We start from the raw sequence: 25,587 nt of genomic DNA, 5'->3' as shown, positions 1-25,587 counted from the left end.
CCTCAGACAAGGGAAAAAAATAACAAAAACAAGCTGGAAGCCGGGGGCAGAAAACCAGCAGCGACCGCTTGTTGCTGCTGCAACGGTCTCCGCGGTTGGAAGAAGAAAAGGTGGGCGACTGGTTATGTTATGCGCGCGCTATCTCCATCTCTGGAAGCGTTGATTAGTTTATCCGTTTTTCTTATCTCTCCCTTTTTCTTTCAATCTCTCCTTCTTTCTCTTCCTTAAAACTATTCCCAAACTTCTCGCGTCTCCCCTCGCTTCCTCCCAGCCCCTCCTTATTACTTAGGAACCCCACTTTGTTCCCGATTTACCTTAATTGTCTTCTCTAGCTTATTTCCCATTTTTTCCCCGTTTTTCCGTTGACATTCTTTCCAGATCCTCTTCTCTCGGTCGCACGCATTGTTGTTCTATTTTTTCTTTCTTCGTGGGCGACTGGTTATGTTATGCGCGCGCTATCTCCATCTCTGGAAGCGTTGATTAGTTTATCCGTTTTTCTTATCTCTCCCTTTTTCTTTCAATCTCTCCTTCTTTCTCTTCCTTAAAACTATTCCCAAACTTCTCGCGTCTCCCCTCGCTTCCTCCCAGCCCCTCCTTATTACTTAGGAACCCCACTTTGTTCCCGATTTACCTTAATTGTCTTCTCTAGCTTATTTCCCATTTTTTCCCCGTTTTTCCGTTGACATTCTTTCCAGATCCTCTTCTCTCGGTCGCACGCATTGTTGTTCTATTTTTTCTTCGTAATCCACGTATTCGCTTAATTCTTTTGGGCCGAACGTCCATCTTAGTTATGATATGACGTCATATCTCTCTAAGCGCTGTATCTACGCGCACGTCTCCATCTCGTAGCTTTTTATCCGCCCTCCCTTCCCTCCCTACCACCAACCACGTTACCTCAGCTCACGTTTTTTTTTTCTGTTTCGAGTTTCCGCATTCCTCTTTGCGGGCTTCCCTGTTGGTTCCATTTAGACCCTTTTCTTTATTTCCTTTTCCTCATTTTCCTTTGCCTTACTTTCTATTTTTTCCCTTCCGTATTCCCTCAACTTCCGACATCCCCGGAATTAAACAAGAAAACGCTTCCTCTCTCACTCTTTCTTTCAGCTTCCCATGTTCTGCTACACAGGCCACAAGAAAGAACGAAGAAAGAAAGAAAGAAAGAAAGAAAGAAAGAAAGAAAGAAAGAAAGAAAGAAAGAAAGAAAGAAAGAAAGAAAGAAAGAAAGAAAGAAAGAAAGAAAGAAAGAAAGAAAGAAAGAAAGAAAGAAAGAAAACAAACAGCAGGCGTATGCGTTTTCACCAGGAACTTTCGTTGAAGCAGGGAGGGACAAACCCAAAAGTAAGGAAAAGAAACGACAGCTTGGCTGTGCGGAGCGTACTTCTGCACCAGCAGGATCCAGCCATTGGCTCTAATTTTATTGTTTTTTTTTCTTTTACTCTCGCCGCGGTTCCTCTCTTCCCCAACGTCCTCCGACGTCACCCCTACACGCATGCCGCCGCCGCGGCAGGCGCATGCGCGGTAGTGTCACGCGTTGTCTTACGCGCCGTTAGAGGGACATCTGTACGCGTACGCCCACATTACACCGCGACTCTCCAGGAAGAACCCGCGCAACCGTGAAACGTAGCCGGTAGGTTGGTCGGTCCGCCGACGCCGCCACCTCCCTGCCTAATTAAAAGCGCCCCCTCTTCCCCCAGAGTATACCGCCTCCCTCATACATCTACAGCTCTTATAACTTACGGAGGCCGCAAGGAGCCACGGCTTCTTCTGGAGTGCGCGCGTAGGACAGGGGCATTTAGGCTTTCGACAGTGCGTATATATGTAATACCTTTTTTTTTCCCTTTTAGGTAACTTTTTAGCATTCTTTCGGCGGATGTTTAGAGATCTCGGCGGTTACCCACTTTGTGGTTTGCGGTCTCCCTCAAGAGAGAGCTTTTTTGTAGTTTGCGGTGTCTCGTGCTGCTTAAAGGCGTACAACGCGGAAGCGTTTTTAATTCCTCCGCATAATTTATGCGCGGCTTCTAGTTTCTTTATTTGATAGATTTTTTTTTCGTCTTACGGTGGATGGATGGGAAGCGCGCGCGAAATGTTAGGCCCCATAGCTGCGTGCTCGCGTGCGAACGTCTCCCTCGCTGTGATTCGAGAGCCTCGTTGTCGACCTTTTTCTTAAGAGGAAAACTGCAGCGATAACTTTCGGTGATGCTGTCGCCACCACGCGGTGGGATTTGGCGTGACCTTGCGGCGATTGTGTCGAAGAAGTGTACGCGTCTAACGTTGTACTCATGTCCCAGTGCGAATCAACGTAGCAAGCTGACACGTCGGCATGTTTCTATTCACGTAATGCAAGCATGAGAGAATCAGCGAACTGTGTAAAATGTATATGCAAGTAAATGCTGTTATTTGTTGAACGCCGTTAGATGGCAGGTGCAAGACCTACGCGCTAGAGTTACTGTATATGCTACCTTTAGGTAGCAGAGTAGCGCATCTGTCTTATAAACGCCGCTAGCAACCATGCATTGCGGAGAAGCTGACGCTCGGGTGAATTTTTGTATTTTTCGACGCCGCCGCTGCAGCGAACTAAATTAACACTAGACATCGACAGACAATGTTTATCGCCGGTCTTCGACACGCCATACATGCTAATTGGCGACACGGTAGGCATGTCACCTGCACAAACGTGTGCGACTTCACCGCACAGCTGTGGTTGCTAGCCAGACCTACGCGCAACACCTAAAGGTAGCATATACAGTAACTCTACTACGCACTAGTCTCACGTGCCATATTATATATATATATATATATATATATATATATATATATATTGCCACGTACATGCAATAAGAAAGACGACGACAACACAAATGGGCATACGCTGCGTGCAGAAGATAGAAAGGAAGAAAGAAGAGCTCGCTGCGCGCGGTATTAAAAAACTCCGATCCCCCTTGTGGGTATGAGCCAAGATCTAGGCGACAAGACAAGACAAGACCTGCTGTTCTTCTCTTGATCTGTGTGTTACGACCTCTCTCTTGACGTCGCGACACTGGTGGAGGTGCTGGGTCCTGCAATCTGATGCAGGAAAGCCTGATTCGGACCCGTACGCCCAGTCCGGAGACTCAACCTCTCGTCACGACTCCAGTGCACCGATTCAGCCGGCGCCTACTAGGCCTAAGTCCGGAGTTCTCGGCTGTCCCTCCTCTTACCAGCATGGCAGCGCCTACAACGTCGCCGGATCTCTTTCCATCCCAGGTGACACTTGAGCATCCTCGCGTTCCCGAAGTTTTCCGCGGGGAAGCGTATGAGGATGTCGAGGACTGGCTCGAACAGTTCGAACGGGTAGCTGTGCTCAATCGCTGGAGCGAACAACAAAAGCTTGGCCGTGCCTATTTCGCGCTGGAGAATAGCGCTCGTACATGGTACGAAAACAGGGAGGCCACTTTCCAAACTTGGGACAATTTCCGCCAGAAGCTGCTCGAAACATTCCTGAGCTCGGACCGGCGGGATCCCGCACAGCAACTGATTGAAGCCCGCGTGCAAAAACCTAACGAAACCGTAGCGATGTTCGCAGAGGATATGGCCCGCCTGTTCCGCCGGGCTGACCCTGACATGCCTGAGTCGAAGAAGGTGCGTCATCTGATGCGGGGAGTAAAGGAGCCACTTTTCGCGGGCCTCGTACGAAATCCACCAACAACAGTAGACGAATTCATAAAAGAGGCTACTGTCATCGAGCGGGCACTGCAACAACGATGCCGCCACTACGACCGCCTGCCCAGCCACACGCCAGTAAGCGCTGCGGCTCAGAACGCTGCCGTTTGCGAAAGTTCCCTACGACAGATGATCAGGGAGATACTGCGTGAGGAACTTCGGGCCCTTGGCGTTCCTTCCACCGAGCCACCAGTCGCTTCTGTTGCCGAAATCGTGCGCCAGGAGTTGAGGCAAGCGTTCACATCACCCGCAACATGTCCGGAGCCACGTCCGAGTTATGCTGATGTGATTCGCCGGCCTTCGCCCACACCTGAGGCAGCGCCCTTCCAGACACGGTCCGCTGCCGTGCCTTGGTGGCAACGGGATTCTGTGAGACGACCACCAGTTCGCAGAACCGACTTGTGGCGAACGGCCGACCGTCGACCCCTTTGCTTCCACTGCGGGGAACCAGGCCACATTCTCCGCTACTGCCACCATCGAGATTCTGGGTTTGGCAACTTTTCTCACCCTGCATCTTTTGGCATTGAAGACCATCGGGCCAACGACGGTGATCGCCTGCCGACCAGCCAAGTAACTTCACCACGTCGTCGCTGGCAATCTCCGTCACCTGTGCGTCAGACTTCCCCGAACCGCCAGAGCTACGCAGACGTCGCCAGAGGCCGTTCCCCTAGCCCACACCGGGGAAACTAACTGCTGCGACCTCCGGGGGCAAGGTTGCCAATCGTCGAGACGCCGAAAAGTCCCCCCTACCGCCGAAAGAAGACGATATGACGACGACGACAACGACGAATACTAATGCCGACGAAGTCGTACGGGCCGATCTCAGTATGCTCATAGACGGACATCATGTGACAGCACTGGTTGACACAGGCGCTGACTTCTCGATTATGCGGCAAGAGCTCGCCAACCGCCTTCGTAAGGTCAAGACACCGAGGACAGGGCCGCACATAAGAAGTGCTGAGGGTCACCTAATGACTCCCACAGGTAAATGCACCGCTCGGCTCCTCATCGGTAATTCTAGCTTCGTCGCCTCTTTTGTCATTTTGCAAGAGTGTTGTAGAGAGCTCATTTTGGGCATGGATTTTCTACAAGATCACGGCGCCGTCATCAACATCCCAGAACGTATGGTGACGTTTTCAGCACATCCATATGTCGACTCCACCATTGACGAAACACACGGGCGTTTGCGAGTAGCCGACGATGTAACGCTCCCGCCGAGATCCTGCTGCCTTGTGTCGGTGTCATGTGAAAGGCAATGCCATAAGGATGTGATAGCAGAGCAAATAGTTACGCTGCTGCTTACGCAAGGCATTTCCATCGCGAGAGGCGTCTTGGCACTGACTGATGGGCAGGCAGAAGTGCTCCTCACGAACTTCAGCAACGAGCGCCGTCACATCCCGAAGGGCACCGCAATTGCTTACTACGACGACATAGACCAAGCAAGGCATTGTTTCGCCTTGCAACCGGATGACGCGACTGACCCTGCCTCGACTCCTTTATCTGTCGACGTCTCCTCTACGCTGTCGCCATCAGATAGGAAACGCCTATTGGAATTGGTACACCAGTTCCACGATTGCTTTTCGTCTACGTCAAAGGTCAAGCAAACACCATTGACCAAGCATCGAATAATTACTGAAGATGACACGCGACCAATCCGACAAAATCCCTACCGTGTGGCTCCGAAAGAACGCGAGGAGATTCAAAAACAAGTACAGAAGATGCTCGAGGATGACGTCATATAGCCTTCGAAAAGTCCTTGGGCATCCCCTGTGGTTTTGGTAAAAAAGAAAGACGGCACCTTGCGCTTCTGCATAGATTACCGCAAGTTAAACCAAGTCACGAAGAAAGACGTCTATCCGCTGCCACGCATAGACGATTCGCTTGATCGGCTGCGGCATGCGCGCTACTTTTCATCCATGGACCTGTGAAGCGGCTATTGGCAGATAGAGGTCGACGAGAGAGATCGTGAAAAAACTGCCTTTGTGACACCCGATGGTCTTTACGAATTTAAGGTGCTTCCATTCGGGTTATGCTCAGCGCCAGCCACTTTTCAGCGTCTAATGGACACCGTGCTGTCAGGCCTGAAGTGGCAAACATGCTTGGTCTATCTAGACGACGTTATTGTATTTTCGGCAACGTTCGAGGAACACCTAAGCCGGCTATGCGCTGTTCTCCAAGCTATACGCTCGGCTGGCCTGACGTTAAAGCCGGAAAAATGCCACTTCGGCTTCAGTGAACTCAGCTTCCTAGGCCACGTCGTCAGTCACGAGGGTGTTCGACCTGACCCGGACAAAACAGACGCTGTGGCAAAGTTTCCTGCACCACAAGACAAAAAAGCAGTGAGGCGCTTCTTAGGGCTGTGCGCCTATTACCGCCGATTCATCGCGGACTTTTCATCTATTGCAGCGCCATTGACACGACTCACACGAGAGGACGTTCCCTTCCTTTGGGCCGAAAAGGAGCAAATGGTATTTAACGAACTACGTCAACGCTTGCAAACACCACCAGTTCTTGCGCACTTCGACCAGGAAGCCCCTACAGCACTCCACACCGACGCCAGCAATGTGGGTCTGGGTGCCGTGCTCGTGCAGTGGCAAGACGGCTCTGAAAAATAATAGCGTACGCCAGCAGAACTCTCTCTCGCACGGAGGAGAACTACTCGACAACCGAGAAGGAGTGCCTCGCCGTGGTGTGGGCGGTAATTAAATTTCGTCCATATTTGTACGGCCGCTCGTTCACGGTCGTCAGCGATCACCATTCTCTTTGCTGGCTTACTAACCTGAAAAACCCATCTGGCCGTTTGGCGCGCTGGAGTCTGAGGCTTCAAGAGTTTGACATGACCATTATTTATAAATCCGGGAAGGAGCATACTGACGCCGATTGTCTCTCGCGGTCGCCTGTCGAGCCTGCCGCTATTGATGACGAAAGCATGGACGCTGCATTCTTGGGAGTCGTCAACACGGCCACCATTGCACAAGAGCAGCGCGGCGAGCCAGAGCTATTACCGCTCATCGATTTCTTAGAAGGACGATGCAATGACGCGCCGCGAGTATTTGCCAGAGGACTGCCGTCTTTTTGCTTGCGGAACAATGTTCTGTACAAGAAAAACTTTTCTCCCACCGGCAGCGCGTACTTGCTCGTCGTGCCTGAATCACTTAGAAAAGAAATTCTGAACGCGTGCCATGATGAAGCCACTTCTGGTCACCTAGGCTACACCCGGACATTCTGCCGACTGCGAAGCAAGTACTATTGGCCAAAGCTACCTGCTGCCGTTAAACATCACGTGCAGACTTGTGCCGACTGCCAAAGACGCAATGCGCCCCCTGGCAAGCCAGCCGGTCTCTTGCATCCAGTCGAAGCACCAGCAAAGCCATTCGCCCAAATTGGAATGGATTTCATAGGCCCATTCCCAACTTCTACTGCGGGGAACAGATGGATTATCGTCGCCACCGATTACCTGTCCCGCTACGCGGAGACTAAAGCTATGCAGCGGGGCACAGCAGCAGAAGCGGCTCAATTCTTCATAGAAAACGTCGCCCTTCGGCACGGCGCCCCAACAGTTGTGATCACAGACGGAGGAACTGCCTTCACCGCAGAGCTTTTGGAGTCGGTTCTCAGGCTCAGCGGTACGGCTCACCGTAGAACAACTGCGTACCATCCCCAAACAAACGGACTAACGGAGCGCCTTAATAAGACCCTCACAGACATGCTCTGCATGTACGTCGACACTGAACATAAAAACTGGGATCAGATATTGCCTTACGTGACCTTCGCTTATAATACCTCTCGACAAGAAACTACTGGCATGACACCGTTCAGTTTGATCCATGGTCGCGAAGTCACGACAACGTTGGACGCTATGCTGCCGCACGAGTGTGACGACATTCATACAGACGCCGAAGAATTTACTCAGCGCGCCGAGGAAGCCAGACAGCTTGCCCGCGTACGCATCTGTCATCAACAACATCAAGATGCGAAACGGTATGACCTACGACACAAATTCGTTAGCTACACACCAGGAGACAAAGTATGGGTCTGGATACCAATACGTCGACGCGGACTTTGTGAAAAACTGCTAAGACGATACTTTGGGCCATACAGAGTCACCCGACGCTTGAACGACGTCAACTACGAGGTCGTTCCCGTCAGTGATTGCAGCTCCAGTCGCCGGAAACATTCACCCGAAGTCGTTCACGTCGTGCGGATGAAACCGTACCTATCCAGCTAACTCTCGTGTATTGTGTGGGTTCCACTGCATATGTGTGTGCTTTGCTAAGTAGAGCGCCTAGGTTGCGCATCGGGACGATGCCTCTTTCGGAGGGAGGCAAATGCCACGTGCATGCAATAAGAAAGACGACGACAACACAAATGGGCATACGCTGCGTGCAGAAGATAGAAAGGAAGAAAGAAGAAGAGCTCGCTGCGCGCGGTATTAAAAAAACTCCGACCTGCTGTTCTTCTCTTGATCTGTGCGTTACGACCTCTCTCTTGACGTCGCGACAATATATATATATATATATATATATATATATAGTACTTTGTGTATGAGGATCGATGGGTCCGGTACGATAGATGAGTGAGAAGAAGGACTCACGTACGAAATGTAGTTTTATTAACCACCACCCACCAGCCGAAACGTTAATAAAACTACATTTCGTACGTGAGTCCTTCCCTTCTTCTCACTCACTTATATATATATATATATATATATATATATATATATATATATATATATATATATATATATATATATATATATATATATATATATATATATATATATATATATATATACATTACGTTTTAGGCCAATGACACTACATGGTCAATGCGTTGTCCACTTCGTCACGTCATCGTCATCTCGGCAGATGCGCATGACGCGAGCGAGGATGTCAACGCTGGTATCTTCATTATTCTCAAAACGAAATTTGAAGGCGCCTCTATGTATGTACAACCGGCTGCGTGCATTTTTCGCGCCCGAATCGAAAACATTCGATGAAAAATTCGGCGCTCACCGGTTTGAGACTCTGACGACAACTCCATAACGAGCACTTCGTCCTCCACCGGCGGCGCATCGACGACAAAATCCGGGTCCGGCACGCACTCCGCTTCCGACATGGTGGGCTCCTGCTGCTGAGACGACGGCGACGCCACATCTCCGGACAGTGACTCCTCGCTATAGTAGAGAATAGAGAGACGTGTAACTGGATACCCCAGGCCTTGGTTTCGCCGGGTTTGCCTGAGCTCACCGTAGATGTTTTAAAATATGGGTCTGTCCTCCGTAAACCAACACGCGAGACAATAACGTTCTTTTAGATGCGAAGCATCTTATGGCGGAGTTCAAACCGGTGGTGTGCGACGTGACCACCCTTACTGCGCATGCGCAAACCCTCTCTATACACTTCCTCTCCACTCCCCCTCTCCACTTCCCTCTCCCATTTCCCCTCTTCTTTTCCCCTCTGAAACGGGGGCTCGACATGCCGAAACGCTGCTTCGCATCACCTCATGGTTCCCTTTAGCGGGAGATGGTGTGATTTTTTCTTTCTTTATTGGTTTCCATTGTAAGCGTCGTTACAGAATGGCAGCGGCTAAGATAAAAGCTAGCTGCTACAGGCAGCTTGAGAAGCTCTTAGCTCCCGGGGCTATATGGCGGCAGCAGGTAGCGGAGATGGCATAGGTGACGTGATTGAGTTTTAAAATTCGGGTCCACAAGACACCAACGCAAAGAGCTTTCAGGGTGGTTACCTATTGTTACCCCCCCTTATGTAATGCCCCATGGGGGGCCCTTAAGGGTGAATAAATGATGATGATGATGATTAAGAATAGGAGCAGAAAATGAAAAAGAAATCGAAGCCGCAAACCTTTGAGCCTGGCGAGCAGCATCCTGGCAATACCTTCGCACATCGGCCAGCACACCTGCGGGAAAATGACGTCAGTATATTTGTACCACTACTGTTTTCATTATCCCAACTCTAGACATCACTATGCTTTTCTTTTTATACGAACCCAAATACCGCTTCTCAGCGCCCTGTTTACTTACTACGCTCCTAGGAGGCAAGTCACGTGACTTGTCTCCCGAGAGCAGGAAAGTCACGTGACGTCACGCACAGGTGTTCACTGTCTAATTGCGAAGGGCGCCGGCGGCAACGCTCTTGACTTATAGGGGCCTGACTGCAGCCCTAAGACCTTTCTCACTGTGAGGAGAGTACGTCTGTCCTGTCCTGTCCTGTCCTGTCCTGTCTTGTCTTGTCCTGTCGCGTCCGTCCGTCCGTCCGTCCGTCCGTCCGTCCGCCTGTGTGCCGCGCTCCTCGCTACATACGTCACACCTAGCGCTCAGCACTCTGCCCGATATATCGCACGAACGCCCTTCACAAGCGGGATGCGCTTCCAGAAACCCACTTCAGGCGGGGGCATTCTCTCACTGCACCCAGAGCGGGCCCCGTGCAACCGGCGAGCAATCAGCGCCGCATGCACATATAGGGATACGTGGCGCTGCGGGATGCGTACGGGTGGACGCACAATTTGCGGGGAAATGCAATCACCGCGACGCGTTGCGAAATGCAAATTAAGCCGAGGGGGCACGCACGCACGCGTATGCGGGACACGTAGCGAGTCCTTAGATGGCTAGCGCAATTGTCAGTGCGAAGGTAAAGACTGCAAGTATTACACACGGCAGCTTCTTCTTTTTCCTTTGTTTTTTTTACCGACGATTGTCGCGGATTATTTTAAATCAATTGGGTATTTAAGGCACGAAATATTCGATTTTTTTAGTGGCAGCTTTAAACGAGCATTCTGGACTTAATCTCAGCACCCTAATGAGAACACGGATTACAGAAACGACGCGGACAAGCGCACTCCATCTGCGTCAGTCGTTGCTATCACTTACTTCAGTTTATTGTTATTTATATTCTGTTTTCTATGTAACCGCTCCCATCACTACTGCATTTGGTCCTGACGGTATTTTAAATAAGTAATTAAATAAATAAATGTTCCTATGCCACTCAAAAATTGTTACAATATAATAAAACATGCGCCAGTTAGCTCTTAAGGGGGCCCTTACGTAAGAGACCCTTACCATGCTGCACTGAAAATTTTGAGTTCCAAGGAATTTTTTTTTCTCCTAGGTTAAATAGTGGACAAGTTTCAAAAACTTAGACTGCTCGTTGGCCACGTTTTCAGGAGGCCAGCTTCGCCAGCACAGCGAACATTCTCTCCATTTATCTCGGCTGGCATTCGGAAGCGCTGCGTACTAACCGCAGCATTAGTCTTCCACATAGTAAGTGACCTTTATTGCGACAGCAATTGTATGGACACTCCAAGCGTAATTTTCCCGTCGGCGTCGCCGTGAGGTTCTGTATAAAGTACAAGGGCGATAACATCCCCTCGCGCCTCGTGTTCTATGTGCGAGTGAAAGCGCGCGAGGGCCCCCGACCGATCGCGGCTGAAGCTGAAAGGAAACGCGCCGGCCGTCGTCTTCCGTAGCGAGAAAAGCCTTGGAGAACGTGCTATGTGGCCCCGGCAGCAACAGCCTGCATTGAGCTGCCGGCCGCGGTCGCGCGCGCCTCGTCTCGACAAGGATCAGCAGACGATTCATACCTTTGTATGTGCTGCGTTCTCACCGATCAGTTTGCGTTGAACGATAGGCAGGGCAAAAGTCGCGTCACTCGCAACAGCGGCCGCGTTTTTACGCCGGCTTTTTTTATAGTTACGCCAGGTCGGATGCTAAAGGCGCTAGGTGCTGGTTATACTTCATATAAGATTCCATTGTTGCTATCGCACTCACCTCGGGTTAATTTTAATTTGTACTCCTGCTCATTTCGCATCAATGTACCTTTTACAGTCACGAGAATTTCGGTATCGCTCGTGTTCACGACGCCACCACATGGCGGATTTTAGAGCGAAAGCTCTACTACGTTACATGTGCCCAAGGTCATTCATCGCGCCGTAATGACCTTGAACCACTGGAGCTCGAGCTGCCGGAGCGCACGTGCGGGAGGCGTGACATCATGTCCCGTGATGTGCTGCGGAGAGGCGTCGCAGCTACCCTCCCTAGGAGCCTCACCACTGCGGTACCACGTGACCGAGCGAAGGTTTAACGGCTGCTTCGCCGGCGCTCGGTCGCTCATTGCTCAGTCTTGCCACCGATAGCGTGCCGACTGGGCCGCCTCTGCGTGCACTTCAGCGCAAGCGACAGGCTGAATCCAATCCTCCAGTAAATATAGCTAGACGGCATGCCTGCGAAATCTCACGCAAAAAACTAAGTTCCTACAGAAGCCCCGGAGCAAAAGGAGGCCATATTAGCACGCCATAGAAAAGCTTACCAAGAGCGCTAAGATCGAAGCTACTGCAGCCGCCGCCATCCTTCCGCAACAGGAACAACAACAAGGAGAAGAAGAAGCCCAGCTTTAATGAAACGCTGTGTGCGTAGTCATTGCAAAACCATCCCAAACATACTTCTCGCTCGTGATAACTAGGCTTAGGAGAGTTAAACCACAGTCATATCTTTTTTTTTCTAACGATAAGCCTTGTAAGGCTTTCGCTTTAAAAATGGCCGGTCGCGCTAACTCTCGGAAGGAATCGAGTTCTAGCCGCCGCAAAAGACAACGGGGAGTATGTAGCTTGTTGGAGGGGCGTTAATAGCCGTCCACCACGACGCCCCCTCGGGGGCAACGCGTTCCGCCGATGAAAAATGCAATGCAGCGTGAACAACAGAACGCGACACCTTACAGTGGGCACACACACGCACAGCACACACACACACACACACACACACGCGCGCGCACACACACACACACACACACACACACGCACGCACACACAAACGCGCGCGCGCGCACGCATACTCGGTGGCGATGCCACCAAAAGCCCAGCTCACTCCGCCTTCCTTGATGCCCAGACCGAATAACGACCGTTCTTGTAAATCTTTCACGGGCCAACGGTGGGAACGCGCACGCACCGCGTGTCTGGTCTGTGCGCGCGTGCAACGCGTTGAGCTCTTAACGCGGCGCGCGCCACGCTCGTTAGGTGGAACAAACGGGCCGGACGCGCTAACGGCGACGCGATGGGGCGGAGGGTCCGGCCGCTAAAACCTTTTGTTGTATAAGCCGGTGTAAGCTGTGAACGCGCGGCTATGTATGCATGATGTGGAGGTATGGAGAGGAGGGCGAGCGATCCGGGGGCAGAAAAAATACGGGCAGACTAGTACATCGAAACTGCTCGACCAAATGAAATTTTGTTCAGCCGTGAACAAAAAAAAAAAAAACTTTTAGAGGGCACGTGCGCGGGAGCTTACTGACACAGTCGGGCACGTGCTGGCAACGTCGTGTTTTATAAAAGAACGGTCACAACCTCGATGTCGCGTTGCCTACATACTATGGGTAATGTGCAAATAAGTTGTTGATGTAGAGCTGTCGCAAGCTTTGTTGTTGTTGTTTGCCATAGCAAACACTCACAGTGGGAGATAATACAAAGAGTAGGTATTCATAAATCAAAACGATATTTATATTCGCTGAATTCCAACAGCAGTGCGTGTAGTTAATTATGTGAAACTGTTGCATGACAAAATGTTGACTAAAATGTTGCAGGTTAAAGGACCGCAAAGAGCCAGGTAAATGAGCAATCACAAATTCAACGTTATAAAACTGGAGGAAAAAATGAATAACTGCAAGCGGTACTACCGCTTCGGCGGCGGGGAAGAAAAATGAAATTCTGTGGTTTTACGTGCCAAGACCAGGATATATGATAATGATTCACGTGGTACTGCGGGTACACCTTATTAATTTTCACCACGTGGATTTCCTTAGCGCGTATCTAAATCTAAGCACATCTGTGTTCTCGCGTTACCCCACCACCGAAATGCGGCAGCCGTGGCCGGGAGTCGAACCCGCGTCCTCGAACTCAGCTACGCAGCGCCGTACCTGCTAAGCCAAGGCAACAGGTAACTTGCGTGATGCCACTTTCAGGTTTAAAGTGACTTACTTCAGGGCACGCAGTCCCGGTCTTCAAGTTCTGTCTTCTGCTTATTTCCGGCTTCAAGTTCCGGTCTCTTCGATTCGCTTCCGATCAATAGAGAGTTTTAGTTTAGCGCGCGCAAACCTGTACGTACGCAACGGCCTGCGCGCTGCGTACGTTAGAGTTGAGGCTGTCTCCTACATTTTTAGTTTACCGTACGCAACAACCGAAACGTGGACTGCGTCTAGGCGTCAGCACCTTCGTCTCGGCGTGTTTTTCTGCACCATCTAGTGGCTAAGAAATAAAAGTCACAGTTTCGCCGCAACGGCGAAGCAATGATTGCGATAGCAATAAATTGTAATGTAACGCGGAGAACGGAAAGCAGCTCGAAATTGCCAGCGCGTCGCTCGAGCCCAAAGGACGCACGAAAAGAACGCACACAGGACGAGCGCGAACTAATGCGTCACAGCTCGACACTTGAAGCGCACTGCTCAAACATAAAGCAGGACGCACGAAACAAACGAACAGGTACACACAAGACGAGCGCGAACTAATTGTCACAGTTGTTACTTATTTCTGTTTGAACAGCGCGCTCCTTTCGCAAACGCGGCCGCTGCAGCGAGCGAAGCGAAGCACCCCACCGGCCGCCCCTTCTTTCCTCGAGATAGGCGCACGAAAGCGACGACGCCCTGTAGAGCGAACAGCAACGGCGTTCGCAGGGGCGGGGCGACGATCTTTAAAGCGCGCAACAAGCGCGCACGTCGCGCCATCTATGTGGTCACTAAGAAAGCATGCTGAATTACATGGTGTATATAAATAGCTCGCCGTTAGCACGCTGAGAGACGGTGCTGTCGTGGCTTAACGTCTAACGCGGCGTGCTGCAAAGCGAGAGGTCGCCCGTTCGATTCCGCGCGTCGGAAAGAATTTCTTAATTATTTTTCTTTGTGGCCTTTCTATATATATACATACTTATACATATACGGTGAATGACGGGGACGGACATTTTCCAGCCGAGACTGTCCATATAATTGCTATCGCAATAAAACTACAATAGCCGATCATAGGTGACACAAGTCAAGGCACGAGACAAGGCAAGATTTTACGATGGCACAAATTTTGTTGAGGTGATCTGTGGTGAACGGTGACGGTTGGTACGACTTCTACGAGGCGAGCAGCAGCGAGGGAGGAAAAATGCCTTCCAGCATCCTTTCGAATCAACGCCTTTTGGCAACTCTTTCATGGGAAGAGATAGACGATTTGATGCTCACAAACCAAGAGCGGTGGCTTTTGAAGGGCGAATGCAGTCTCGACGACATCGAACATCTCCTACATCTTTGCAGCGATCACTGTCCACTGTACTGGGTCCGCCGAACGGATTCAAGCTACTCACGTAGACAAGGAGCTCCAAATCGAGGGCAATTCCGAAATGGACGCGGGATTTATTCGCTGCCATGACCGCCGTGCCGCTTGTGCTGCTGTCGGACGCAGCCATTTTGCTTGCTCTCGACCGGTCGAGATCTCGCGAGAGAAGCGCCCGTAAGGTACGCAACGACCGTAGCGGGCGCAACGTAAGCGCCGAGATGTAGCGTGCGCATCTCTTGCGCGCGCAAAACGCACGCATCTCTCTTAGGTTCAGCGCATGCGCAGTCTTGGTCTCTCTCACCCGTTGCGTGCGCAAGGCCGTTACGCGCGTTAAACTAAGTCCTCTCTAATACTTCCTTGCGTCAACGAGTCACTTCCGTTAATGTACTGGCCTCAAGAGACAACTTCGGTCAAATATGAACGTCGGCATCGCGGGACACCGTACCACCATACAGAAAATTGATGGAAAATCTCAAAGAATACATCTTTTTTACTTGTATGTGATAAAAGCTGTGCGTTATTCTCCAACTTGTTCAAGAGCTGAGGAATAGAAGGCGGTACATTTGTGCATCATCTACCCCCCCCCCCCCGCCCCCCATCATATCGTTACGCGAATAACGCAATACTTGTAGCAAAATGGCGCTGAAAAACATATCAATACTAAGCGCACTACGGTTTAACAGCGCGATACTATCGCCTCTACCGTCCACAAATTTGTTAATTTCCACAGTGCAATGCAGAGAAAACTGAGTGGGTTTTACATGTCAGAGATTTCATCGATGTTAATTTGTACTGGTGTCTCAAAGAACGCGTGCGAGCTTTTGTATAAACGAGTCGAACGTCGTCTAATTCGATTCGGCCTTCGTATCGAATACGGTCGCCATTCGTAAATACACGAGTGCTTTAAATCATCAGCCATGCGCAGACGAGCAAAATAACCCCAGGCCAAAAGCTGGAGGAGAGGCCTTTCTGGATCCCGTTTTAACTCTCTTGGGGACGACGATTGCAAGGAGAGTTGCAAGGTACCCACTTCGCCATAAATCACCATAATCTTGCAAAGTAGGGAAGTACTCGATGTGCCATTATTCGTCATTCTGCGGAGAAGCAAGCATATATGTAAGGAAATGTGCATTTTGGTGATGGTGTGGCTGACGACGATGAAGAATTGTGGCTGCGCCCTTTCTAATGGGTTGGAAGCTTTAAACCAACAGCTCCTATATACAGGGTGTTTTTTTTTTTTTAGGGGGGGGGGCAATACTGATTTTTTATAAATAACCTATGACAGTAATGCACCCGTTGCTTTCGCAAACGAACTCCGCCTCGAGGCGGAAATACTTTGCCGCAGTTGAAATGACATCGTTGCGACTAATTAAGAAGATCTCGTTAACTAACTTTTTAATTATTGACTTGAGGGCAGGTGTTTATTTTAGAAAGTTGTAGTGCGTGCCAATTTATGGCATACCTATTTCTTAGAAATCACAAAAGCCCCGCTACGGTGGTGTAGTGGTTATGGCGCTCGACTGCTGACCCGAAGGTCGCGGGATCGAATCCCGGCCGCGGCGGCTACATTTTTGATGGAGGCGAAAATGTTTCAGGCTCGTGTACTTACATTTAGGTGCACGTTAAAGAACCCCAGGTGGTCGAAATTTACGGAGCCCTCCACTACGGCGTCTCTCATAATCATATCGTGGTTTTGGGACGTTAAACCCCAGATATTATTATATTATTAAATCACAAAAGTTCAAGGGCGAAATCGAAACTGATCGCGAAAGGCGCGCACGAAGCTCTACCATTCTGCTACGTCAGACCGGAACTACCCGTCACATAGGAGTGACGAAATTTGAATGAAGGCGCGCCGCGGCCGTATGTCTTCGTGAAAAGCTGCAAGTCATTTCACTTGTGTCCGCTCGTCGCCTTACTTTTGCGCGTAGTGTTTGGTGCTTATCCGTTTCTTTCGAAGTGTGCACAAGAAAACCGCGATATCAATCTTTTCTTTGCTTATAGGAAGCAAAAAAATTGGCCGCGTATCTGCGTGCTTCGCTGCAAATGTCGTGTAAAGACGATAGAAGAGGCGCTGTGTGAGATATGGACGCCATCTGGCAATACGTCGGGAAACATGAGTGCTGTGTTGCGTGCTGGTAGTCCCGGCGCAGCAGCAGGCGAAGACCGGCGGTGACCAACGCGACCGGCGGGGACGCCAGCCAGCCCGAAAACGCGGTTTGGCGCGAAGCGCTGAAGCAGAGAAACGTCCGCACTCAACGAGTACTCTCCACACACTCTTTCATTTACACGTCGTCTGGGTAAAACAGGAACGCCAGAGCGGCGCCCACAACCGGCAGCCTGAAGGCCGCCCACAACGCTGCTTTTTCATTTTTTAAATATTTTTTTTCACCTTCTTGGCCTTCTCAAAACTAAAGTTTTTACACACCAACCCATGGCATTAGTACAGTGCAATACAGAACCGAAACCGAAACACAACCATGAGCCAATCATCATGAGCCAACCATGAGCCAAACACAACCAATCATCGATAATGTTTAACCAACTAGCCCACTGCCAAGTTTTTCTCAAGTACAACCATGAGCTCGTGCGAAGGGCACGGAGGAAGGCAAATTTCAGCGCAGTCGCATTTTCAGCTTTGTTGAAACAGCGCTCACTAGACGGCGACGAAGTAAAAGAAGGCAAAGGACAGGCAGCGCCTGTCCTGTGCCTTCTTTTACTTCGTCGTCGTCTAGTGAGCGCTGTTTCAACAAAGATGAACGCATACCAACTCGCTCAAGCTTCCATTCTTATGCATTTTCAGCGCAGCTTAAGAAACTAGGGTCCTTAAAATTACGTATGTATGCATTTTCTATTAAAGGAACACGCCACCTAATACTTACCTAGTGATGTTGCACCTCAGATATGCATGATATTTACTTTTTGATCGACAACGTTCACAAGTATGAACAGCCGTACCAGTTCAAGGCGGCTGGCCCTTGGGCAAGTGGTTCAACTTTGGCCGAGTGGCTGAATCGAGGGACGTGCCGACAAACAGAAAGACAGACAGACAGAAAGACAGACCAAAATTTCTGCGTTTAAGTTCCCCAAGAAAGACTATCGTCTTTAATATCGTCTTTAATATCGTCTTTAAAACTCAGGGGTAGCCACTGCGGCGCTTCTTCTTGCAGACAGGCGAACAGTTTTTCGCGCTTCTTTATAGGTTAAGAAAACAACGGATAGGCACCACCCATCGCAGGCAAACATTAAGCTGTCTACTCGCGTATTTTAGAATGCTTTCTGATTTTTCTGACCAAATTCTGCTTCGGCGCCCCATCACTCAAATTTCGTCACTTCTCTGTCACGAGTCGTTCCGGTGTTCCGCCGCGCTTTGTACGCGCCGGGCTCGATCAGTTTCGATTTCGCCCTTGAAATTCAGTGATGAATATCTCAAACTACGTGAAACTTTTGCGATTTCTAAAAAAATGGGTACGCCAGAAATTATCATGCCCTACAACTTCCTAATATTGCCACGTGCGTTTCTTATTATCACTTTTGCTGTATTCGGTTTTCGCCCACAAAGACTGTCAGCAACGCTCAGCGCAAACCGCGCCTCATTGTTCGAGATGCTTCGCGATTATTGTAGATCGTTTTGTTAAGATTGCGCGCAAGACGCGAACACTCGAGCTTATTCTAGAACTTGCGCGACAACCAGCGATAACGCTGGAATATTCGACGGCGCATGTATAAACGCCGACGCGCTTCATCGCTTGTCAGTTGATCGACGGTCGACGCTCTGTCCACCGCTATCAGTGTATTGCTGTAGCTTGACTTTCAGTTTCCCGGCCACAAGTTCGGCCAAATAAAGAGTTTCATCTCTGACGTGCTGACTGTTGCCTTCGTCGACGTCACGACCACGTGACAATATAAGCAACTGCACTCAAGTCAATAACTAGAAAGTTAATTAACGAGTTTTTGTTAATTATTTGCGTCAACGTCATTTTAGCTGCGGGAACGTATTTCCGCCTCGACGTAGAGTTCATGTGCGAAACGGACAGGAGCCCGACTGTCATAGAATTTTTATTACAAATCTGTATTGCCTAAAAAAAAAACACCCTGTATATAGCTGACGCAAAACAGGAGGATATAGATAGCACAGCGCACTACATAACGCTCAAGGGGCCAGACATTTTCTGGCTAAGCCAATGCTGATTCGTGCTCACCGAAACTAAAGGAGTTCTGTGTATAAGAAAAGCCGAATAGCGGCGGTTTTCGCCGATGGGTATTGTCGTGCGTGTGCGAAGCACTAGCTGCTCACGCGCTGGCAACACTATAAGCCAACCTTAAGCCAACCATAACCAACAGTTAGCCAACGCTAGTAAACATTAGGCAACAGTTAGCAAGCATTATCCAGAGCTAGATGGTCGACATTAGCCATCGATGGTATGTGTTCAGGCGGGCCTCTGTGCATAGCGCAGCTTTATAATGGAGTTTATTTTCAACATTAAATAGTTTCCAATTTAATATCGGCTCGCACAGGGCAGATTGCATTGGCTATCATTGGGAGAGGCATTCGTAATGCAGTGGGCATCAGCCGGGCTGATGATGGTCAGGATGAGTTTATGTTTCATCGTGACTACGGTCTTATAAGATAGCCTTGACGTCCTATTTCACTTCACTAGCTCATTTTCTTTCTATTATAGCCCTGAAATCGTTTTTAGACGAATCCGAAAACTACTGCGGAAAGCCCAGCTTGCTTCCCATAAAATACTATGCCGTGAGCAAACTACTTATTCTTTTTCCGAATGTTCCGGTTATTACTGCTTCTTAGAGACGACTCTGTATCTGGTGCTCGAGATGTAATTAGAGTTTTGTATTGTTCCCTTAGTTGTATGTAATAGGCAAAGACGACTTTTGCTTATAAAAAAACTACTCTGAAATTATCTCATTCAATTCTGATTCTTATTCGATTTGGCCATAAGAAAAAAATCGTTACTCGCGCGTCGCAGTTAAATACCGTTCCCCTAGTTATACATACAGCATTTTGAATGGAGAAATGGTCGGTTCTGAGTCATAAGCAGTTTATTCGAATGTTTGTTTACCTCAACAAAATAGTCATGAGAAACTTGACCCCAGACCGTACTGGTAACAAATCCTGGCGAGGTGCTTATCCTTGCCGGCCTTTCCGCGCAAAACATCTTGAAGGACTCGTATGTCCTTGACTGTGCTTATTACAGTGTTTGCCCACTTACCGTCACGACGTGACTGTAGAATTACGCAGTACCGCTTGTGACAGTTAGTCAACACGCATCAGTGTATACATAAATGCAGAAATAGCATGAAACAGAGCATAGAAAACAGTGTTGTGAATGCGTAAGGTTGGCCCATATACCATGGAACGTCGCCCACAGGACAGTCATGCGGAATTGTTTCTTGTTTTCTTGTTTGTTTTTTTTTCTTTTTGGTCAGAAAGCGAGGACAAGGCGAGCGAAGAAGGCAATTTGTGAACGCAACTTGAGAAAGCCTGCGGAAAGAGCTTCGGGGTAAAAAAATATATGACGTCGTACATAAGGAGCTTCCCAAAGTCCGCGCCTTCAAGGCGTGCTCGGCCGAAGCCAGCGTCTTCGATATCTAACAGGCCCTCTAAATAAAATAGAAAGGAAAAGAAAAGAAAACGCGAGCTTGCATTTCAGCGCACCGTGCCGCGACAAAATATATAGTGGGGGTAGAACCCGGCTGGCAATAAGCATCCGTCTCGAAGGGCTGTATCGACGATTAGCGAAGACGGGGAAGGCTAATATATATGTATCTATATAGATGCACACCCGAACCGTTGCACTGCCTGAGAAGGTAAGGAGAACGAGAGAGAGACGGGGAGGGTAGGGGGAAGTATAGGAGTGTTCGGTGGCGCCGCCTATGTTATAAGGGAAGGTCGATTTCCTCGGCGCACGCCAATTAGATGGCCGTTTAATAGAAGGCGCGCGGCGCCGCGAGCGAGAGAACTCGTTTCTTATCGCGTTACGGAGGACCCTTGCGATGCAGTTTCCTGGCCGAAGAAGGGCTATTCTACCCTTCCGTGTATGTCCGCGTTTGTTAGATTTAGCGACCAATAAAGAAGGACCGCACGCTATTTCGCCGAGACGTGCCACATAAGAGAGAGAGAGAGAGAGAGTGAGTGTGTGTGTGTGTGTGTGTGTGTGTGTGTGTGTGTGTGTGTGTGTGTGTGTGTGTGTGTGTGTGTGTGTGTGTGTGTGTGTGTGTGTGTGTGTGTGTGTGTGTGTGTGTGTGTGTGTGTGTGTGTGTGTGTGTGTGTGTGTGTGTGTTTACACGAACAAGGAGGACAGAGAGCTGAGGCACGCCTGCCTCTCCAGGATAGGCTATAGCCTGGCTGCGTGTTCTGACATTACTCAAGACGTGCGCATGTACAGCTATTCGGAATTAATTATGTAGCGTCGTTAAAGCCGCCAATGAGTTGTAAATAACGTCTTATAAGCCAACTGATTGGTTGCTGGGAGTATGGCGAAGGTAATGTTTCGTGGGATATTACGAAGACGTACAGCAACGTCTGCACGCTGCTCTGCGGTCGCTGTATACACTAGAGCTTTTCCAGAGAATCGTACTTTGTACGTGGACTTCACACCAATAATGACGCAGAGCCTAACCGAATGAATCTAACAGACAAATAGCCCAAGGAAATCATAAGGGACATTATTGATTGGTGTCACTAACTGTAGTGTGGTAATTATGACGTAAACTGAAATGAAATAAAGTAAACGAAAAAAATCACCCTTTCGTCGGTGGGATGCGAATCCACGACCTTCGAATTACGCGACCGATGCTCTACCGATTGAGCTACGATGGAAGGCGCTTCCCCGCCCGCTTCGTTAGGTATCTCTCTATGTGTAATACCTGGAAGTGTTAGATAGCGCCGCTCGTATCCAGGCGGCGAGTGTGGAACACTTCTTGCCAGAGGCCAAAAAGAGTACCCCGTTTCGTAAAGAAAGCGGAAATGACGTGCTTTATTATGGAAAAAGGCTTTCAGTTCATTATTACTGTAAAGGTTGGCTATTTCAAAGAAAGCCGGCTATTCTAAAAACCCTAACGGTAGCTCAGCCATACGACTGGTTGTAACAAACTCTGACGAACTATAGATAAAGGCAAGGCGACAATGAAGATAAATCTGTGAAACACGAGTGATTTTAACAATCTATGCCGAAATAGAATAATGCGAGGCGACAATGAAGGTAACCAAGTTAGAAAACGACCCGCGCTGTCAATGTACACTACTCAAGATATTCACACTACTTACGTATACGATAAAGCGACATATGCAACGCGAATTTGTGCAGTTAACCTTGGTGTTAACATTACGCATTGCTTTTATGGGGACAGCGTACGGCTCTCCCCTAGCGGGTACTTAGTACTCAGAATCGTCCCCATTCTTTTTGAACGATGCACGCGAATTCTCGCGAACTTTGTTGCAATGCCAAAGCTGCACATCTACACGACGTTCAACTACCTGAGTTTTGAGAATACGCTCGAGAACCCTGCAGCGCGTGCGTAATCACACGAGCGGTAACTATTATGGTCGACAGCGGCAGATACTTTTAATAAAACAGGATTTCTTGGCGACAAATGAAAGAGAAGAATGAGGTACGGCATCATCTTTAGTTAACTTCATTCGACTTGATGGCAAACGCTAGCAAACATTAGAGGTATTTAGTTTGTCCATACACTTTTCACGTTTCCGTGTTACCGGAATACCGGATGCGCGTGCGCGAGCCTTCAAGGAACTTGGACTTGCTTTCGCGGAACGTAAACTACTCGCCGGATACGCTTGCAGCCTTCTCTCGCAAATTCACGTCGTTCGTGGATACTCGCGAGATTACCTTCACGGAGATTTCAGCCGCCGAGTGTATACATCATAAACTCCTCTAATAGATAAAATGGACTAGATAAAAGAGGTGCGAGCGCCCATTGCGACCACGTTGTTCGAACCGAGTTACCGTAACCGTAAACGCTAGAGGCCGGATAGATGGCGCCATCTGGCGAGGCAGAGATGAACCAGGCAAGCACAAAATTGTTAGTGCAGAAACAGGGTGCACTGTTCTTCTTTGCTGGTGCAAATTCGTTGCAGCGGCGCAGTTCCGAATGACTCGTCTTTTGGATCTTCCTTCCCTCGAAAACCCTAGGCGAAAACAAGCGCGTCTATAATTCTGGTTGCAAGAAGCATCACGAGATATCGACACAATCGTCCGCCAATCCGGTATTCTGCATACCCCTCTGCATATACCGAAATACCGTACACGCTAAAAACCTATATTACGATTTCTTTTTGCGCCAGTGATTGAATCTTATCTAAATTAAATATTGTTTATATGCAGTTATCATCATTTAGTGGTCTGCGCAAACGTTTACGTATATGTATGGGGAGCTAAAACTTTGCTAAAGCATGCGTTCCGGTAACACGGTAGCGTTAAAAAGTATACGGAAAAGCCGAAAACCCCTATTAACGAGCCGGCAATAACCCATGCTGCTATTGTTCGAGCAAATGTGGTACGCTTCCCACAGGCAGGTTACTGAGCTAAAACTTTTTATTTAATTACCACTCTCATCACTCTCTTTTTAATTAGCGCTCTCAACGCCAAGCGGTTCTTGAATTTCACCGCGCATGTCATCCTGCTGACTCGGATGCTTTTGGAAGAGATAGAAACAACTTTTACGGGCTATAACGCTCTTCGCAAGTAAGCTTTTCATCGACGCAAAGCTACGTCCTAGAAGTAAAAAAAAAAACTACAAGAGTTGGTAAACAACTCAAGGAGAGGAATGATATTGAAAGCATGTTAGTGTCGTAACCGCGGTTAACCAAAAATACCAAACATTTATCTATGGTTAACCAAATTCAGCCAGCACATGCAAATACTAGCCGTCATTAGCCAACGCTAGAAGACGTGAGCAAGCATAAAGTCAATTTGTATGTGATTTTTTGATACAGCGAATTACTATGCCTAAGGGCAGGCCTTATAAAAATAGCCATGACTAGCGAGTGCTAATAGTGCTAGCAGTTGTATGCGAGGAAATGCGGTAGCTGAAGTCACGTGGTTTTGTGTGACGCTCCGTTAGAGAGCACTGCCTTCGTAGATTGGACCATATTTCTCGATCTGAATTCGTCATTCCCGCTGCAACATGGGCGGAAGAAGTCAAGAAAGATATCGTCTTTAAAAAAAACGCGCGCGCCCACACACACACACACACACACGCACACACACACACACACACACGCACACACACGCACACACACACACACACACACACACACACACACACACACACACACACACACACACACACACACACGCGCGCGCGCGCCCTTATTTCTTTATTTTGATGTCATCGGGTTTCAACCACAAAAACTGCTAGCACCGCTCGGCGCAGGCCGCTCAGCAATGTTTGGGAAGCTCCGCGATCGCTTTAGATCGGTTAAGATTACGCCCAGGACGCGACTATAGTCAAGCTTATTCGAGAGCTCGAGCGAGCACCTGCGATAACGACGGAAGGTTCAATCACTGATGTATAAAAAGACGACGCGTTCCGCGATGATCACATTATCGACGACCGACGTCTGTGCTTGTCACTTTCTCTACCCTTTAGGCTTTGCTTCTTTTAATGGGCGCAAGTTCGCCCAATAAAGAGTTCCACCTTCACCGGCAGTGTTTTTCTTTCTTCACCGTCACAACCACGCGACAATATACACATACGCAAACATACACACGCAAATAAAACAAGAACTATATGCGGCACTTACTCTTGCCCGAGAACTGCTGCCGGCGCTTGGAGTCCAGCGCGTTGTGCAGCTGCGATAGACTCTGCGCCAGGATCCGCTGCTCTCGCTTCTCCTGCGTCGGAGCGTTTCAAACGTTAAGCCTTACATTGAGTCGAAATCCACTCGCTATACTCAAGTTTTTAAAAGGACACTAAAGAGAAAAACTATTTTAACAGCGAAGCTGTCAAAGCCAGCAGTAAGACGTCCGTTAACAAAACATCCCTGCTGCGCCGTTGCTAAAAGTAGTCAAACCGCCGCCGAGCCGTCGCCATAGCAACCGAAGTTTTTAAAAGGACACTAAAGAGAAAAACTATTTTAACAGCGAAGCTGTCAAAGCCAGCAGTAAGACGTCCGTTAACAAAACATCCCTGCTGCGCCGTTGCTAAAAGTAGTCAAACCGCCGCCGAGCCGTCGCCATAGCAACCGAAGTTTTTAAAAGGACACTAAAGAGAAAAAAACCCGCATTTCCCCGAAGGGGAGTATGAGGAAGTGCGAAGCACAGGGTGATGCTATGAGGGGGCACGCGCGACTAAACTGCAGAGCCGAGCGAAGGAGACGGCAGCGAGAGAGCACGCGCCAGCCGACCCACGGAGGTCTGGCCGTTTTGAAGTGCAAAGCAATTTTACTGATGATGATGATCTGTCTTCCGAACTCGTTCCAAAGAACCCGCAACGCGTTCAACTTGTTGGCGGCGTTGCGCACGCCCGAGATGGGGCTCAGGTTGTTGTCGAACCACAGTCGATCGCACACCGCGCAGCTATATCCGAAGCTGCGGT

General features: G+C 49.1%; 1 protein-coding gene across 1 annotated transcript in view; it reads right to left on the bottom strand.

The window, feature by feature from the left end:
* The window catches only part of LOC119405010 (serine/arginine repetitive matrix protein 1-like), a 90,135-nt gene that overhangs the window by 23,061 nt on the left and 41,487 nt on the right, over positions 1–25,587 (bottom strand). The window contains exons 7-9 of the mRNA XM_037671756.2: positions 24,794–24,884; positions 9,558–9,612; positions 8,712–8,872 (exon numbers count right to left, since the gene is read on the bottom strand). Of these exons, the coding sequence (XP_037527684.1) occupies positions 8,712–8,872; positions 9,558–9,612; positions 24,794–24,884 (307 nt within the window). The remainder of the gene's footprint in view (positions 1–8,711; positions 8,873–9,557; positions 9,613–24,793; positions 24,885–25,587) is intronic.

This window comes from Rhipicephalus sanguineus, chromosome 9, assembly GCF_013339695.2.
Source record: "Rhipicephalus sanguineus isolate Rsan-2018 chromosome 9, BIME_Rsan_1.4, whole genome shotgun sequence".
Lineage (NCBI taxonomy): Eukaryota > Metazoa > Arthropoda > Arachnida > Ixodida > Ixodidae > Rhipicephalus > Rhipicephalus sanguineus.
Note: the sequence above shows the minus strand (reverse complement) of the source record. Positions and strands in the feature narration are given on the sequence as shown.